The 18,579-nt window shown below is 34.3% G+C and overlaps 2 protein-coding genes and 1 pseudogene across 6 annotated transcripts; all 3 read left to right on the top strand.

Moving 5' to 3' along the window:
* The first annotated feature begins 228 nt into the window (after window positions 1-228).
* LOC123903877 (esterase CG5412-like) lies at window positions 229-2,973 on the top strand. The gene is made up of 6 exons (XM_045953563.1): window positions 229-478; window positions 572-670; window positions 762-803; window positions 2,076-2,220; window positions 2,320-2,421; window positions 2,547-2,973. The coding sequence occupies exons 1-6, from the start codon at window positions 263-265 to the stop codon at window positions 2,630-2,632; spliced, it is 690 nt and encodes a 229-aa protein (XP_045809519.1). The 5' UTR covers window positions 229-262; the 3' UTR covers window positions 2,633-2,973.
* A 2,533-nt stretch (window positions 2,974-5,506) lies between these two features.
* On the top strand, window positions 5,507-13,980 carry LOC123903876 (esterase OVCA2-like). Of its 5 annotated transcripts, none has more exons than XM_045953560.1 (6): window positions 5,507-5,733; window positions 5,825-5,923; window positions 6,188-6,229; window positions 8,211-8,355; window positions 8,899-8,992; window positions 13,591-13,980. In XM_045953560.1, exons 1-5 carry the CDS (start codon window positions 5,521-5,523, stop codon window positions 8,976-8,978), a joined length of 579 nt encoding a protein of 192 aa, XP_045809516.1. In that variant the 5' UTR covers window positions 5,507-5,520; the 3' UTR covers window positions 8,979-8,992; window positions 13,591-13,980. The 5 variants fall into 5 exon arrangements, with proteins under 5 accessions (XP_045809516.1, XP_045809514.1, XP_045809515.1 ...); XM_045953558.1 differs by having other exon boundaries at window positions 8,891-8,992; XM_045953559.1 differs by lacking the exon at window positions 13,591-13,980 and adding an exon at window positions 9,122-9,540.
* LOC123904331 lies at window positions 13,844-17,285 on the top strand (annotated as a pseudogene).
* Window positions 17,286-18,579: the final 1,294 nt, after the last annotated feature.

The raw sequence follows: 18,579 nt of genomic DNA, 5'->3' as shown, positions 1-18,579 counted from the left end.
TTAGGTATACAATGAACCTAACAAATGGTTCTTCCGACCACAAATATAAGAAAAAATAAACTTTTTAGATTCATTGACATGTATCTGAACTATAATACAGACCAAATAGATTTGTTATTTAATAAATCTAAAAAAAATCCAATTTTACTTATATTTTTGGTTATAAAGTTTACGTGTGACGTGTCATGATTATGTTATGGTGGTAGGTAGAGTCAATAAAATAAAATCCAACACTGACTACTATGAAGCAAGTGACAACATCATGGAAAAACAAATCCAAAACAAACCCAGATTCCTCTGTCTCCATGGATTCAGGACCAGTGGACAAATCCTCAAAAAACAAGTCTTACGTTGGCCTGAATCTGTAAAACAAAAATTGGACCTCGTTTTCCTCGATGGTCAATTTCCAGCACAAGGAAAATCAGATGTTGAAGGCATTTTTGATCCTCCTTATTATGAATGGTTCCAAGCCAATCAGGTTATTAATATTAATACAATTAATCTTAATCTTCTTCATTTATTCATGTTGGTGATTAAATAATTGTATGGTATTTTATTTATTTGTGTGTAGGATTTCACTGAGTATAAGAACTTTGATGAATGCTTAGTATACATTGAAGATTATATGCTAAAAAATGGTCCTTTTGATGGTGTTCTTGGATTCTCTCAGGTATGTTTTTGATTATTTGGATGATGAAAAATGCAATTTTTTTGTTTTTTTTTTTGGTTTTGATTTGTTATTATGAATTTATGTCACTCAGGGTGCATTTTTAGCGGCTGCAATGCCAGGAATGCAAGAACAGGTACTAATTAACAAAGAAACCCTATATCTTACTTTAATTTACTAGTACATTTTAGTGCATGTTAACCCATTGGGTTGACGTAGTGGTGGTGTTGGCTTAGACCTTTGGTGTCAGGTTCGATTACCCCCGGTGGTGGAACCCGGAAAAATTTACTAGGTGGGCCACTAAAAAATTTATGGCTTATAATTTATAAGTTTGTATTGGAAAAAAAATTGGTAACATTTTTTCATGAGCTTATAGCTTACTAGTTTATATATAGTTTACGAACTAATATTTTCACTTGTACTTAAACTAATATGTGTACCGAGTGACTTACAATTATCGATAATAAACTCTAAACTAATATTTTCATTAATATTTGTACTAATATATATACCAAAAAAATTAAAATCATTAATAATACACTTAAACTAATACTCTATACTTATAAAAATATTATTTTTTTGGGTGGGGGTGGGTCGTGGCCCACCTCAGCCACCCCCTAGTTCCGCTGCTGATTACCCTGGTGTCAATTTTAGTGGCCTAGCCCATAGAGAGTTTTGCTCTGGTTTTAAATGGGTCTCCGCAAGTGAACAGTGGGATTGAACCCCTCAGATTAGTCGGTCCTTGGATCGGATATTGATTTTTTTTTTTTATAAAAAGTGCATGTTTGGACTTTGGATTCACTTTTTTGTGAAAGATACAAGGGTGTTCTAGAAATATGAAATTAACTTTGACATGTTTTACATGTTCTTGAGCAGAAATAATTTTGTGTCCAAAATAAAGTCTAATCTAAAACTTGAATTTAAAACTACCTTTAAACATGAATATGATTATTAATCTATAACTATAGCCTATGTTTGGTTTGACGTCGGTGACAGATTTTCTTGCGTCCCAAACTTGAAATAATAGAAAGGAACTGCAGTTAGAGATATAAGCATAATAAGCCGAATTCTGTTACCAAACATCTTGTGTTTATTATTTGTGATTTCTGTATTTTTATCCTTTTGAACTAGGGTTGATGCTCTAACAAAATACATGTAGACGGCAATCTACATGAATGCGAACACGCACATAAACTACATTCATTCAAAATCAATTTTCGTTACTGCAGAACCGAACACACACATACTCTTTTTGAATCAACAAGCTGACCATTTTTCCATCCGTTATCAGAAATTACAAAATACTCTTTTAGTAAAATAATGAATGATAAACTTATCTAAGATATTAATGTTAAGTTACAATTGATTTGAATGAACATTGAACTGATGATGATGATGATGATTTTAGGGACTAGCACTTCAAAAGATAAACAAGATCAAGTTCCTGATTCTGATATCAGGAGCCATGTTTGGTGGAATGAAGTATGGAACACCTAAACTAGCTTCCAATGCATTTTCAGAACCAATTAATTGTCCATCTCTTCACATTATAGGTAGTTTCAATAAACAATTTCTTCTAACTTTGTTTCAATCAATTATTATTTAGTGCACATTATACTTACCAATATACTTCATTCATATATGTGATTAAGGCGAGGCAGATTTTATGAAGCCAGAAAGCATTATTTTGCAAAAGGCTTTTGTTGATCCTGTTGTGATCAATCACCCAAAAGGGCATACAATACCAAGACTTGGTAAGTTATATAGCATTCCTTACTTCAATTGATATTTATGTGCACATTAACAATTGATGTTACTTGAACAATTTTTAATATTTGTTTTGTGTATGCAAAATTTATTTGGTGATTTTTTGTTCCAGATGAAAAGAGCCTTGCAACTATGCTTGGTTTTATTGACAAAATCCAAGGAATGCTATCAGATTCAGATGGTCACAGCAAGAATTGAATTTTCAAGTAGATTTTTTGTTCCCTTTCTATGAGACTATGAAACTTCATTTAATATATACAACAATTTTGTGGGAAAATGTCTTTAGTGTGTTATAGACTTAAAGCTATTATCTATGTTGAATATATACATAGGGGGTCTAAGTCTCACTGAATGATAGAGGAAACAATTAGAAATGAGAGAGTGAGATTGTTCATATTTCATAGTGAAATTTGTTGTTGCTATGGAAATAGTCCAACTTGAGAGCACCACCTAATTTTGATGTGTTTTGAGTCTTGACAAGCTATAAAGATGAATCTGATATAAGTAGCTATCATAAGATGTTAGCTACTTGTTAGTTAGTGATCGCAGTTGCAGTTAGTTGTTAATTTCCCGCATTTATCAAATTATTACATTGAGTCATGTTGTTTTCTTCTTCCTCTTCTTCTTTCTATAGTTTTTTATTCTCTCACATTGAGAGGATTTCCACGTCAAAAATTGAGATGTCCTATTTATAGCTTATTTTGTCACAGTGGTGATAGTGAATCACAGAGAAATGTCATATAATTAAACTTGCTTTGGTACATTGTAAAAGTTGTATTGTATTGTTGTGTATCATATGAATACTTAAGGGATGTGATCCGAAGAGGTTAGTTGAGTTGTGGAACGAGTTCGACAACACTTCTCCTCCATAGGATGGGGGTAGTACCTGCAAATATTCTAACACTTAAGTAGAGTTAATGAGATAGAAATTGTGCCGGGGGGTGGGGGGGATTGGGGATTGATTTGGACAGACCAGTAACATATGTATTTCGTATTTGTGCCGGATCACGTGAGTCTTGGTTGCTTCTGACTGTTGGGGCCAAAGAATGATGAATACGGTACAAATTTAGAAGGTGCGAAGTCGTGGTCCTTAACCCAGTCAAGGACATAATGTATTAGATTTGTGTAAAATTTTACCTAAACAATCTATATATTACAAACTTTTAATTTAACGATAGATTTTGTAAAATTTATATTCGTTAAAATTTTATTAAGTGGTGTAACGTTATGTATCTTTTATATATGAACACACATCCAACGGTCCACAAATTTTGACAATCAATATAACTTCTTTTAATAGTAAACTCCAATATATAACTTCAATAAATGTTAGTCTTGGCAGCCGGATTGTGTTAATTAATTCGGTTCTAAACGCAATTCCTATTTTCTACTTATCCTTCATGAAGTTGCTGGCAGTGGTTACAAGGAAAATTATTAGAATCCAAAGAGAATTCTTGTGGGATGATGTTAAGGGAGGTAGGAAGATTAGTTGGGTGAGTTGGAAAGAGGTTTGTAAGCCTATAAGTCAAGGGGGACTAGGGGTGAGGGATGTTGGGAAGGTTAACCTAAGTCTCCTCATTAAATGATGGAGATGGAGGTTGCTTCAAAATGAAAATGCTTTGTGGAAAGAGGTTTTGGTTGCAAAATATGGTGCAAGTGCTCGGCTTAATGTGCATTGGATTGGTTGTGGTATTCTGAGTCGAGCCTCTTAGTGGTGGAGAGATATTTGCGGTATTGATTCAGGGGAATAGGGAAGTTGGTTTGCTCAAAATGTTAGCTGTAGAGTGGGAAATGGGAACTCAACAAGGTTTTGGAAGGACTGTTGGTTGGGAAATCTCCCTCTCTGTGTTCAGTTCCCGTCCTTTTCTCTATTTCTTTGCAACAAAATTTGATGGTAAGTAATATGTGGGTGGAGAGGGATGGTGTGCGCCGGTGGGAGTGGGGGTGGAGGCGGAGGTTGTTTGCGTGGGAAAAAGACATGTTTGGTGGTCTATTGGCAGTGCTTCCGGTGTTGGTGTTATCGAATGTCGAAGAAGATTGGCAGTGGGCTTTAGAAGATGGAGGGAGGTTTATGGCACGGTCGGTGTATTAGTTTCTTGGAAGTGTTTTTTCTCTGGTTTCGGCTTTTAGTGGGCAAGAGCTGCGTGTGTTTAATAATATTTGAAAAAGTCAGGAGAGGTTTTGCGTTGATTTTGCATACTACGGAGTGGATGATTTGAAATCGAGAAATGATGTTATTTTCTCTAACGGGGTGAAAGATCCGGGGAAGGTGGTAGATGATATAAAACTCTTATCTTGGCGGTGGGGTTTGAGTCGCCATAAGATCCCAATATGTTTGTCCTATGAATGGTGTCGGGATCCTGACTTTGTCTTCGGTTAATTTCCTGAATTTTAGACGCGGCAGTTGGAGAGGGTTGTGTGTCATCGGCAGTCCAGGCTCCTCTGGTGGCTGCCATCTGGTGTGTGTTTTGCTGCTGTTTTTTTGGCTTCTGATGTGTGTGTACCAGGTGCTCTTTGCTGCTGTTATTAGAGAACACACCTCATTGTCATTGTCTATTTTCATTTTATTCAAGGGCCCTCACATTTTTATTGCTATTTTTTTTCTTGTTTGAATATACTTAACTCAACAATCAACTACGTTACTATAAGTAGTTTTGGTGTTTGACTTTCATTTGATCCTAGATCCATCTCATAGCAACTATCATTTATGTTTTATAAATACTTTTTAATAAAATATTTGAGTATCATAATTCAAGTCAACCAATCGTTAGTTGATATAGTGGTGATCGACGTTGGATTTTATAGGGAGAACCATGATTCGATCCCCGCAACTACAATCGAGAGGGGAATAAAACCACTTAATACCAGATTAGGCGGTCCAGTGGGCCAGATAGTGGTGAAAAAAAATTAATTGAAGTCAAACACCCATGAATTCAAGATAAACTTTTTTTTTTTTACCGATGATAAAATAAATTTTACTAACTAAAATAATTGAATTTAAAGGGAAGATTGAGTATCTTAAATTATTTGAGTTAAATGAATTGAAAGTTTCACAAAAAAAAAAAAAAAAAAAGATTGAAAACACAATGGAAAACCAGAAGAGACCAAGAATCCTCTGCCTCCATGGATACAGAACAAGTGGTCAAATCCTCAAGAAATCAATATTCTCACGTTGGCCTGAAACCGTAACACAAAAATTGGACCTTGTTTTTCTTGATGGTCAATGTCCAGCTCGGGGAAAATCACAAGTTGAAGGCATTTTCGATCCTCCTTATTATGAATGGTTCCAATCCAATGAGGTTATTATATTAATTAATACAAATAATCATATTAATCTTCTTCATTTATTTGTTGCGGTGCATAAATAAGATTTCATTTATTTGTGTGCAGGATTACACAGAGTATAGGAACTTCGAGGAATGCATAGAATACATTGAGGATTACATGCTAAAAAATGGTCCTTTTGATGGTGTTCTTGGATTCTCTCAGGTATGGTTTTGATTTATGAAGCACGGATAAAGACACTGACACTAGACACGACATAAACACTGATTCGTCGGCACCGATAGTAATTTTAAAAAATAACTTAATTCATTGTAATCATAAAGGTCGGTGTCTCAAAAAAAAGGTCGGTGTTGGTGTAAGACACTAATTCGAAGAGTTTGCATGCTTCATAAGTTTTGATTGTTTGTTGCTGAAATATGCAGATATTTTTCTTTCGTTTTTGATTGATTAAGAATTAATGTCACTCAGGGAGCTATGTTGGCAGCTGTATTGCCAGGAATGCAAGCACAGGTACTAATTAGAAAAGCAACACCCTAACTTACTTTATTATTTACATTTTAGTGCATGTTTGGATTAATTGCTCTTTTGTGAAACATAAAGAGGATTATGGAGATATAAAATTAATTTTCACATGTTTCAAATGTTTTTAGTAGAATTGTTTTTGTCTTTGGAATTATCAGAGACGAGTTTGTTAATATGTTGTTAATAGGTAATTAAGAGTTAGTAAGATTAGTTATTTCCAACTCCTCTTGGTTCGAAAAAGTTATGAGAAACTTGGAATTGCCCCATATCTCGGATCCTGTCAATGTTGCCGTGCCATTCACTCACTATATTTGATAAGTCTTGTTGCTGCAGTGAGAACTTAGACTCTAAGATCATGCTCCTTTTCAACCATGACACATTCTACTGACACGTGTGGCCTTGTATCACCCTTGACATTGCGTTTTGTAAATGTGTATTCACTCGTTGATCAACTTTTTCTCTCGTCTGCTCCGCTGGACAAGTTTTTTCTCACGCTTACTATGCGCGCGCGCGCGCACACATACACACACTTGTATCCGTGAGGTTGGAAGTCCTATTAGGTTCTGGTTGTTTTGTCGCCCGCTTCCAATCATCACTCTTGGTGTTACCACTATCCACATTTTCCTTTCCAGACCATGCTCAGCTAACCATGATCTTTTCTCCTTTAAGCAAAGACTCATGAAATCTTCAAATCGCTTTATCAGCTGAACTAAAGTTATCAAACCTGATAAAACCGAATCAGTTACTCGTATGTCTTCTATTATTTTTTGAGATGTAAGCATCACTCAACTCTCCTACATGTTGGAACGTGTCTTTCAAGTCCCTCACATCACAGGTGTATTGGGATGAATATTTTCTACACAAACAAAGAATACCATCTCTCTTCTACTTGCTCTCTTTCTAATTTCGGCAGGCTCCAATTATTTTTCTGTGTTTGGTGGTTTGCTAGCTCATTGTTTCCCTGGTTTGCCAATTGGGTGGCATGTTATCCACCATAATTGCTCTTTTTGGAGACCAACCTTTTCCAATGGCTCTCATTTCCCCTCCCTTTCTGATTTCAGAAGCGTCCATGCTCACTCTACGACACGTACCATCGTACTAGTTTGTCTGTTCTCATGTTCAAACTGTGTGAATTCTCTTTGTTGCTCCTTGTTAATGATAGCGAAATGAAGGACACGTCAGTTGCTTGTGAAACAAGTTAGTTTCCTTAACTAACTAATTTGTTAGGAGTTAGTTACATTGGTTTTTAGTTGATCATTAGTGTATCACATCATCTATACAAGGATTTTTAATTTTGTTGTAAGTTTCAGATTTGTGATCAATACATTTTTAGCTTCACTTTTGCGCCTATCCTGAGCACAAGCTCTGTTGAGCTCATTGCTGCTCCTATTTTCTGTTTTGTGCATCAAGCTTATTTCCAGATTTCACACTTCTTGTACTCCATTTCACTGTCTTTTTCTGCCTTCTCAGATCACTCTCACACCTTTCACACCTACCTATGCATGATGTTTAGCATAGTTCTGTTACTATGCATCCCCACAAGAGTATTTTCTCTTTTTGGTTCTGATGCATAGAACCAAGCTTAAACATTTTCTTTTTGAATCAATAAGTTGACCCTTCATCCCTATTCTCGAAATATGAAATTAATTTTGACATGTTTCAGGTGTTCTTAAGTTGCAAATCACTCACAAGCACAAACATCTGACACGACACTAAAATGTTGACATGTCGATGTTGATAATATTTTTTAACTATGAAATAATTAAATGTAAAACCATGTACCAGTAGTACTGCGAAATTTTTGTGTCAGTGACATGCACGTGTCAGACATTAAACACACGTTCAATGCGAAATTTTTGTCCTTAGAAAAGATTATAACTTTTAACTGAGATTTGAAGTTTTTACTTTGAAACATGATTATTAATCTAAATTTGACTAGTGGTTGATGTTAAATTACAATTGATTTTAGAGAGTAGCACTTGAGAAGATAAGCAAGATCAAGTTCGTGATTCTCATATCAGGAGCCATATTTCGTGGGATGAAGTATGGAACACCTAAACTTGCTTCCCATGCATTTTCAAAACCAATTGATTGCCCCTCTCTTCACATTATAGGTAATTTCAAAAAACTAACTCTTCAATTTCTTTGTTCTGCAACTTTTCCTTTACGCATGGATACATACTACGCATGCGGATGTGTTAAGATACAGATATGCAGATACATAAAAATTTTGAAATTCAAAATATGATACAGCTAAGATATGTATTACTGTCTATATGTGAATTATCTCATATGTATCAGATAAAATATTTAAAAAATAATTATGATATAGATACTATTGTTATTTAAAAAATATCTGGACTTCATATTTACATCTTCTATTGTTATTTATAGTGCAGTATTGTACTTAGGAAAATACTTTTTATCCCGAGAAATAGCTTTGTGAAAAAACAGCGAACTAATATCGTTGGCCAATTTCACCACGTTTCTCCATGATTTCTGTTAGTCAGTCACTTGAAAATTTGACCAACCTATAAAAATAAAACATGTGTATATTCAGGACATTCGTGATGCAATGTGTTAGTTGTATATAGCAGCACCCTTGTACTTATTAATATACTTATACTTCATTCATATAATGCGTTTAAGGTGAGAAGGATTTCTTGAAGCCAGAAAGCATTATTCTGCTAGAGGCTTTTGTCAACCCTGTTTTGATTCATCACCCAAAAGGACATGAAATCCCAAGACTTGGTAAGTTATATAGCACCCTTTACTTAATCGATAATTTTTTGCACTTTTAACAATGAATTTTTTTAGGGTGCATTTGAATATTTGTTATATCTATCCAAAATTTGTTAATTTGGTGCTTGTTTATTCCAGATGAAAAGAATCTTGGAACTATGCTTAGTTTTATTGACACAATTCAAGGGACGCCATCATATGGTCACTGCCGGCTATGAAACTTGAGATTTACTTTTACTACCGGTTACTCGCGCGCTCTACGCCTTTCCCATTTTACCCTTCTGCTACTTAAGTAGCGGACGTTATAAAGGTATGGTGTTTTTGGAGGGTGTCCGCTACCTAAATATCGGATGGGGGTATTTTGATAATTTCGTACGTAGGGCATGCGAGGAAGACAGTAGGGTGGCAAAAGTAATTCTCATGAAACTTTAGCACTAATTGTAATACCTACATGGGTTAGTGGAGCAGTGAACTTTGTGTTTTATTTTTCATATGGGTAGAGAAAGCCCTATGTACTTGAAACAGTTAGAAATGATAGAGGAAACAGTTAGAAATGAGAGAGTGAGATTGTTCATATTTCATAGTGAAATTTGTTGTTGCCTATGGAAATAGACGTCCAACTTGAGAGCACCACCTAATTTTGATGTGTTGAGTTTTGACTCTTGAGAAGCTAATGAGACAAGGCAAATGAGACAAGGCAGGGAAGACCTTAGGGCTTAAAGAGCACTTACAAAGGACATTTACTTTACCTCCCTCCAAAAATATCAGTGGAGCTCGAATCATATAATACAAACTTTTAATTAATTAAAATGTTATTATTGAATAGTATAACGTTACTTATACTATTCAAAAGTGTTGGAACGATAAATTACCGACGAATTTTGAAGTTAGTAGAAGTGCTACGGAGTCACTTAACGACTGGTTGAAAGCGACAAATATGAGAACAACACACCGAAGTCCGGCTGTACATGAGACTGAACTACACTGGTGCAAACCACAACCAGGAACACTTAAATGTAATGTCGACGCGGCGTGCTATGAGGAAGCTAACCAGTACTGCATTGGAGCTTGTTTGAGAGATGCAGAAGGCAAAGTCATACGTGCCTATATGAAGAAATTTGAAGGCAAACCGGAGGTTAAAGAAGCTGAAGCAGTAGCATTATTGGAAGCTCTCAATTGGCTACAACAGTACAACAGTGTGTTGGAGGAAAGGCTAGAAGCAATATGGAGTTTGGAGCCATTATTGATAAATGTAAAAGTTTTTATGTCATTTTCAAAACTTTACTGTCCAAAATTTATATTATTTGACGCATGTGTAAAATAACTTTATACTTGATCGTGTATATAAATTAAATTCTAAAATTTTTTACTTTTAAATTGATAATAATAATTACAAAAATGCCTTCTTCAGCCAACTTCTCCCTCACCACCGAATGCAGAACACGGCACCTCCGACCCACCAACTCGTCTACGTAGTCGCAGACGACGCCATTACAGGACGCTACCGCCTCTCACCACTGTAAATTGTGTTTTTAATCTCCTTCGAATTCCCCTTTCCATTTCAATTTTTGAATCTCCACTGTGTTGGTTTGTTATTGTTGTTTGCTAATGAATTTGGTTTCGGCCCCTCTCAATCACATTTGCGGAGGATCGAACCGTTGTCCTCCCTATCAAGTCCAGCATCAATCATCACTGACCAACTAATGATTAGTAGTTTTGGTGTTTGACTTTCATTTGATACTTGATCCATCTCATAGTATCATTTAAGTTTTATAAATACTTTTTAATAAAATATTTGAGTATAATAACTGTCATGAAGTGGTGATAAATTTTCTTCTTTTGACCAATGATAAAATAAGTTTTATTGAATAAAATAATTGAAGTTAAATGGAAAGTTGAGTAGCTTAAATTATTTGAGTTAAATAAGAGTTGAAAGAGTTGATGGATTGAGAAGAGAAAAGTGAAAACATGATGGAAAACCAGAAGAGACCAAGAATCCTCTGCCTCCATGGATTCAGAACTAGCGGTCAAATCCTCAAGAAATCAATATTCTCTCGTTGGCCTGAAACTGTAATACAAAAATTGGACTTTGTTTTTCTTGATGGTCAATGTCCAGCTCAGGGAAAATCAGAAGTTGAAGGCATTTTCGATCCTCCTTATTATGAATGGTTCCAAGTCAATGAGGTTATTATATTAATTAAGACAATTAATCATATTAATCTTCTTCATTTATTCGTGTTGGTGCTTCAATAATATTTTATTTATTTTTGTGCAGGATTACACAGAGTACAGTAACTTTGAGGAATGCATAGCATACATTGAGGATTACATGTTAAAAAATGGTCCTTTTGATGGTGTACTTGGATTCTCTCAGGTATGGTTTTGTTCTATGAAGCACAAATACAGACATGAACACTTGACACGACACATTGACACTTATAATAAACATCATGTCGTGTTGGTGTTAGATACCGACGCATGTCCATCACCGGAACACGCTTAATCTGAAGAGTGTACGTGCTTCATAAATTTTGATTGTTTGATGCTAAAATATGCAGATATTTTTCTTTCGTTTTTGATTGATTAAGAATTAATGTCACTCAGGGAGCTATTTTAGCAGCTGCATTGCCAGGAATGCAAGCACAGGTACTAATTAGCAAAGAAACACTATAACTTACTTTATTATTTACATTTTAGTGAATGTTTGGTTTACTCGCTTTTTTGTGAAACATAAATAGGATTCTGGAGATATAAAATTAATTTTCACCTGTTTTAAATGTTTTTAGTAGAATTTTTTGTCTTCAGAACTATTAGAGAGAAGTTTGTTAATAAGTTGTTAATAGGTTAGTAACATTAGTTATTTCCAACTCCTCTTGGGTCGAAAAAGTTACGGGAAACTTAAATTGTCCCATATCTTGGATCCTCTCAATGCTGTCGTGCCATTCACTCACTATATTTGATAAGTCTTGTTGGTGCAGTGAGAACTTAGACTCTAAGATCATGCTCCTTTTCCACCATTACACATTCGCCTGACTCATGTGGCCCCTTGTATCACCCTTGACACTGGGTTTTAGTAAATGTGTATTCATTCTTTGATCAACTTCTTCTCGTCTGCTCCGCTGGACATGTTCTTTCTCACGCTTACTATGCGCACGCGCGCACACACACACACACACACTTGTATCTGTGAGGTTGGAAGTCCAATTATTAGGTTCTGGTTGTTTTGTCGCCCGCTTCCAATCATCACTCTTGGTGTTACCACTATCCATATTTTCCTTTCCAAACCATGCTCAGCTAACCATGATTTGTTCTCCTTTAAGCGAAGACTCGTTGAATTTTCAAATCGCTTTATCAGCTGAACTAAAGTTATCAAACCTGATAAAACCGAATCACTTACTTGTATGTCTTCTATTCTTTTTTTAGATGTAGGCATCACTCACCTCTCCTACTTGTTGGAAGGTGTCTTTCAAGCCCCTCACAGGTGTATTTTGATGAATATTGTCTATACAAACAAAGAATACCATCTCTCTTCTGCTAGCTCTCTTTCTAATTTTGATGGACTCCAACTATTTTTCTGTGTTTGGTGGTTTGCTAGCTCATTGTTACCCTGTGTTTGGTGGTTTGCTAGCTCATTCTTCTGCTAGCACTTTTGGATTAACTTTTTGTGAGAGATAAAGGAGATTCTCGAAATATGACATTAATTTTGACATGTTACATGTGTTCGTAAGTTGTAAAGCAGTCACAAGGCACAAACATATGAGACGACACTAACATGTTGACATGTCAATACTGATAATAATTTTAAAAAATGAAATAATTAAATGTAAAATGCATGTGCCGGTGTCGTGTCACTGACATACACGTGCCGGGCACTAAACACACATTCAGTACCAAAAATTTGTCTTTAGAAAAGATTATAACTTTTAACTGAGATTTAAAGCTTTTACTTTCAAACATAATTATATTAATCTATGAATGTATTCAATTTTACAATTTACATAATCTATTTATTCAAAACCAATGTTTCATAAAATGTTTTTGGATAAAATAATGAATGCTAAATTTGACTAAGTGGTTGATGTTAACTTACAATTGATTTTAGAGAGTAGCACTTGAGAAGATAAGCAAGATCAAGTTTGTGATTCTCATATCCGGAGCCATATTACGTGGTGTGAAGTATGGAAGACCTAAACTTGCTTCCCATGCATTTTCAAAACCAATTGATTGCCCCTCTCTTCACATTATAGGTAATTTCAAAAAACTAACTCTTCAATTTCTTTGTTCAGCAACTTTTCCTTTAGATTCTAAGAATTATATTTGATGAAAAGTCATCAATATACTTACTTATACTTCATTCATATAATGTGATTAAGGTGAGAAGGATTTCTTGAAGCCAGAAAGCATTATTTTGCTAGAGGCTTTTGTCAACCCTGTTTTGATTCATCACCCAAAAGGACACGAAATCCCAAGACTTGGTAAGTCATATAGCATCCTATACTTAACTTGATAATTTTGTGCACTTTAACAATGAGTTTTTTTAGGATGTACTAGTTGAATATTTGTTTTATCTATACAAAATTTGTTAATTTGGTGCTTGTTTATTCCAGATGAAAAGAATCTTGGAACTATGCTTAGTTTTATTGATGCAATTCAAGGGATGCCATCATATGGTCACTGCCGGCTATGAAACTTGAGATATATTAATGTTCGAAAACCAGATGTCAATTGTTGGAACATAGAGTATATTAGTGTTTGTAAATTGAAAATAAAAACTTAGAGTCCATCATTGGATAATATAGCATATTAGTGTATGTGATTTGAAATTTGTTCCTCTGTTGTTTAAGAGATGTCATATTATCAATGTCTTTTTGGTTTTAGTATAATATTAGAGTAGTTTAAGTAACATATTTGAGGGTGTATTTTCTAGAACGGATTTTACAGTGTAGTAGGACTCCGATACAATTATATCTAAATTGTTTTATTTTAGAGACATCCTATTTGATAGTCTCCTTGCATAATTCTGAGCAGTGCCATCAAACATATTGAAAAAAGAGACCTATTAAACAACTCATCCCGATAACGTTTCGATTGCTGAAATTTATTTTGGGTAAACCACTATTTTGGTCTTTGGAAGTATATCTCGTTGTCACATTCGTTCTTGAATGTATAGAAATTGCAATTAGATCCACAAGTGTTTCTTTTATTAGTCATTTTGATCCTCAAATATATTTTTAGGTAGTCAATTTGATCCTCAAATGTGTTTTTAGTTATTAAATTTAGTCCATAAAATTAATTACACAAAAGAGACATTAGAGATATATTTACAATTTTGATACATTTAAAGACTAAAATAGTAGTTTGCCCAATTTATTTTGATACTAAAATAGTATTCGCACATTGATTCATTTCGATCCTCCTTATTATGAATGGTTCCGATCCAATGAGGTTATTATATTAATTAATACAATTAATCATATTAATCTTCTTTGTTTATTTGCGTTGGTGCCTAAATAAGATTTCATTTATTTGTGTGCAGGATAACACAGAGTATAGGAACTTTGAGGAATGCATAGCATACATTGAGGATTACATGTTAAAAAATGGTCCTTTTGATGGTTTACTTGGATTCTCTCAGGTATTGTTTTAATCTACGAAGCATGGATACAGATATGAACACTTGACACAACACAGACGACACTTATAATAAATGTTACGTCGCGTCAGTGTCAGACATTGATGTGTATCCAACACCGGAACACGCTTAATCCTATGAGTGTGCGTGCTTCATAAGTTTTGATTGTTTGATGCTGAAATATGCAGATATTTTTCTTTCGGTTTTAATTGATTAAGAATTAATGTCACTCAGGGAGCTATGTTGGCAGCTGCATTGCCAGGAATGCAAGCACAGGTACTAATTAGCAAAGAAACACTATAACTTACTTTATTATTTACATTTTAGTCCATGTTTGGATTAATCGTTTATTGTGAAACATAAAGAGGATTCTAGAAATATAAAATTAATTTTCACATGTTTTAAATGTTTTAGTAGAAATGTTTTTGTCTTCAGAATTATTAGAGACGAGTTTGCTAAGAAGTTGTTAATAGGTAGTTAAGAGTTAGTAAGATTAGTTATTTCCAACTCCTCTTGGGTCGAAAAAGTTACGATAAACTTGAATTGCCCCATATCTCGGATCCTTGTCAATGTTGTTGTGCCATTCAGTCACTATATTTGATAAGTCTTCTTGCTGCAGTGGGCACTTAGACTCTAAGATCATGCTCCTTTTCATCTATGACACAATCTCCTGACTCATGTGGCCTTCTATCACTCCTGACTCTAAGATCATGTCCACTTTTTGGTTTAAGAGTGGTCATAGTATCATATTTGAGTGGTTTTAGTATAATATTAGAGTGATTTTTTCTCCTTTAAGCAAAGACTCATGAAACCTTCGAATAGCTTTATCAGCTGAACTAAAGTTATCAAACCTGATAAAACCGAATTGCTTACTCGTTTTCTATTCTCTTTTGAGATGTAGGTATCGCTAGCTTCTCCTACTCTGTGGAAGCTGTCTTCCAAGTCCCTCACAGGTGTATTGGGATCAATATTGTCTATACAAACAAAGAATACCATCTCCCTTCTGCTTTCTCTCTTTCTAATTTTGATGTACTCCAATTATTTTTCTGTGTTTGGTGGTTTGCTAGCTCATTGTTTCCATAATTGCCCTTTTTGGAGACCAACCTTTTCCACGGCCCTCTCTGATTTCAGAAGCGTCCATGCTCAATCTACCATCGCAATAGTTCTGTTTGTTCTCATCTCCAAACTGTGTAAATTCTCTTTGTTGCTCCTTGTTAATGATATAGCACAATGAAGGACAAGTCAGTTGCGTGTGAAACAAGTTAGTTAGTGTTAGTTGCGTTAGCTAACTAATTTGTTAAGAGTTAGTTACATTGGGTTTTAGTTGCATTAGTGTATCACATCATCTATATAAGGATGTGTGATTGTGTTTTAAGTTTCAGATTTGTGATCAATACATTTTTAGCTTCACTTTTGCGCCTATCCTGAGCACTGTTGAGCTCATTTCTGCGCCTATTTTCTGTTTTGTGCATCAAACTTATTTCGAGCTTTCACACTCCTTGTCAGATCACTCTCTTTGCATGATCACTCTCACACCTTTCACACCTATGCATGATGTTTAGCATAGTTCTGATACTTTGTCTTCTGATGCATACTCACAAGAGTATTTTCTCTTTTTGGTTCTGATGCATAGAACCAAACTTACACATTCTCTTTTTGAATCAACAAGTTGACCCTTCATCCCTATTCCCTAGTGCACTTTTGGATTAACTTTTTGTGAGAGATAAAAGGAGATTCTTGAAATATGAAATTAATTTTGACATGTTTCATGTTCTTAAGTTTTAAAAAACTCACAGGCACAAACATCTGACACGATACTAACATGTTCTTTTTTAATGGCCACGACACTAACATGTTGACTAAGTGGTTGATGTTAAATTACAATTGATTTTAGAGAGTAGCACTTCAGAAGATAAGGAAGATCAAGTTTGTGATTCTAAGTGGTTGATGTTAAATTACAATTGATTTCGTGGGATGAAGTATAGAACACCTAAACTTGCTTTCCATGCATTTTCAAAACCAATTGATTGCCCCTCTCTTCACACTATAGGTAATTTCAAGAAACTTTTCCTTTAGCTTTTGTCTTAAAATGATGCATATGAAGCATGAATACATACTACGCATGCGGATGTGTTATGATACAGATATGCAGATAAATAAAAAATTTGAAATTCAAAATACAATACAGCTAAGATATGTTAATAATTTGTTATTAAATATTAAATTGCCAAAAGTAAACTAAAACTTAACTAAAAAGACTCTAAAAATTATATTTGACGAGAAGTCATCAAAATACTTATACTTCATTCATATAATGTGATTAAGGTGAGAAGGATTTCTTGAAGCCAGAAAGCATTATTCTGCTAGAGGCTTTTGTCAACCCTGTTTTGATTCATCACCCAAAAGGACGTGAAATCCCAAGACTTGGTAAGTCATATAGCATCCTATACTTAAATTGATAATTTTGTGCACTTTAACAATGAATTTTTTTAAGGATGTATTTGAATATTTGTTTTATCTATACAACATTTGTTAATTTGGTGCTTGTTTACTTCTTCAAAAAAAAATTGGTGCTTGTTTGTTCCAGATGAAAAGAATCTTGGAACTATGCTTAGTTCTATTGATACAATTCAAGGGACGCCACCATCATATGGTCACTGCAGGCTATGAAACTTTAGCACTAATCCTAATACCTACATGGGTTAGTGGTTAGTGGAGCATATGATGTAATTGAAACCCCAAAAAAAAGGGAAGGCAACATAGTTGTCCATTTGTTTGGCAACCTGTTGAGTCCTATAGGGTTTGGTTTAGAGGACAAGCTCCCTTATCATTTTTTTAGGAGTTTCTTTTTCCGCCCTACTCTTAAATACCACCAGCTACTTAAGTAGCGGACAACGTTTTTTCTTCAAAATTTTCATTGTATAACATCCTCTACTTAAGTAGCGGATAAGTAAAATAGGGTGCGCAAAAAACTTGTACACCGGCTAAAAGATATCTTTTGCTTTTTTTTTTTTATTCAAGTTCCCCTGAACATTTTTATTGGTGATTTTTTTTAGATTAGGCCTAAGCCCATTATTGATGTTTGTTTTACTAAGTTATTTTTTTACCAACCAGATAAACTTAGGAGTTTAATAATTATAGGATAATCCTACGATAAACTTAGGAGTTTATTGCAAATTATGTGATAATTATTGGATTAAATTTGAATTTTAATAAAATGATTTTGATAAAAAAAAAATAGTTTTGATGGGTAACCTCAAAATTCACTTAAGTTAGCACCGTTTAGACATTTAATGATATGATGGAATGCGATGGAATGGAATGAAACGGGATGGAGCATAAAAATAAGATATATGAAACTATTTTCGTATACTCTTTTTAAATATTTATACAGGATTTTATCATTGATAATTAAGCTCAAATAAACTCTTCCAATCAACTCCTAATGCAAGAACTTTGAAAGTGCTCATGTAGGTTAAATATGTTGATCACAGAGGACCTTTATTATGATATTATTTTAGAAAAAAGAATGTTTAAGAAGGATACATTCACTGTAAAAATTAAAAAGAACCTCCTCTTTTTTCCTAGTGGGTCAGTGATTTATCATTACAAACTTATACTAATATTAATCCAATTATACTTTTTTTATCTTCCTACATGTTTCTTGTTTAAAACTTTTTTTTATTAATTAAATGAATAAGTATAGTAGTACCTTGTGGCAAGAAATCATTTGCTATTAATATATGAATTCTTCCTATATGTGGAAAAAAGAAAAACCACATAAACTAGGGCGGTGTTTAGGGCCTGACACTGGCCTAAACAAATTAAAGAGCAATTTCATAATGACTCCTTCTTCTTGTGTCCTCTGAATATCACACGTGTCCTCCGACCTTCCAATATCACTCTCCTCATAATGCATGATACGAGTGTGTAAATAGCAAAAACTGAGAAAAAATAGTTCGCT

Source organism: Trifolium pratense, linkage group LG2 (genome assembly GCF_020283565.1).
Source record: "Trifolium pratense cultivar HEN17-A07 linkage group LG2, ARS_RC_1.1, whole genome shotgun sequence".
Lineage (NCBI taxonomy): Eukaryota > Viridiplantae > Streptophyta > Magnoliopsida > Fabales > Fabaceae > Trifolium > Trifolium pratense.
This window is presented reverse-complemented; position numbering and strand designations above follow the sequence as displayed.

Coding starts and splice junctions, on each gene's coding strand:
- LOC123903877 (XM_045953563.1), top strand. CDS start 263: ATGGAAAAACAAATCCAAAACAAACCCAGATTCCTCTGTCTCCATGGA. Junction 671..761: donor GTGTTCTTGGATTCTCTCAG/GTATGTTTTTGA, acceptor TATGTCACTCAG/GGTGCATTTTTAGCGGCTGC. Junction 2,422..2,546: donor GCATACAATACCAAGACTTG/GTAAGTTATATA, acceptor TTTTTGTTCCAG/ATGAAAAGAGCCTTGCAACT.
- LOC123903876 (XM_045953556.1), top strand. CDS start 10,952: ATGATGGAAAACCAGAAGAGACCAAGAATCCTCTGCCTCCATGGATTC. Junction 11,168..11,258: donor AATGGTTCCAAGTCAATGAG/GTTATTATATTA, acceptor ATTTTTGTGCAG/GATTACACAGAGTACAGTAA. Junction 11,358..11,587: donor GTGTACTTGGATTCTCTCAG/GTATGGTTTTGT, acceptor AATGTCACTCAG/GGAGCTATTTTAGCAGCTGC.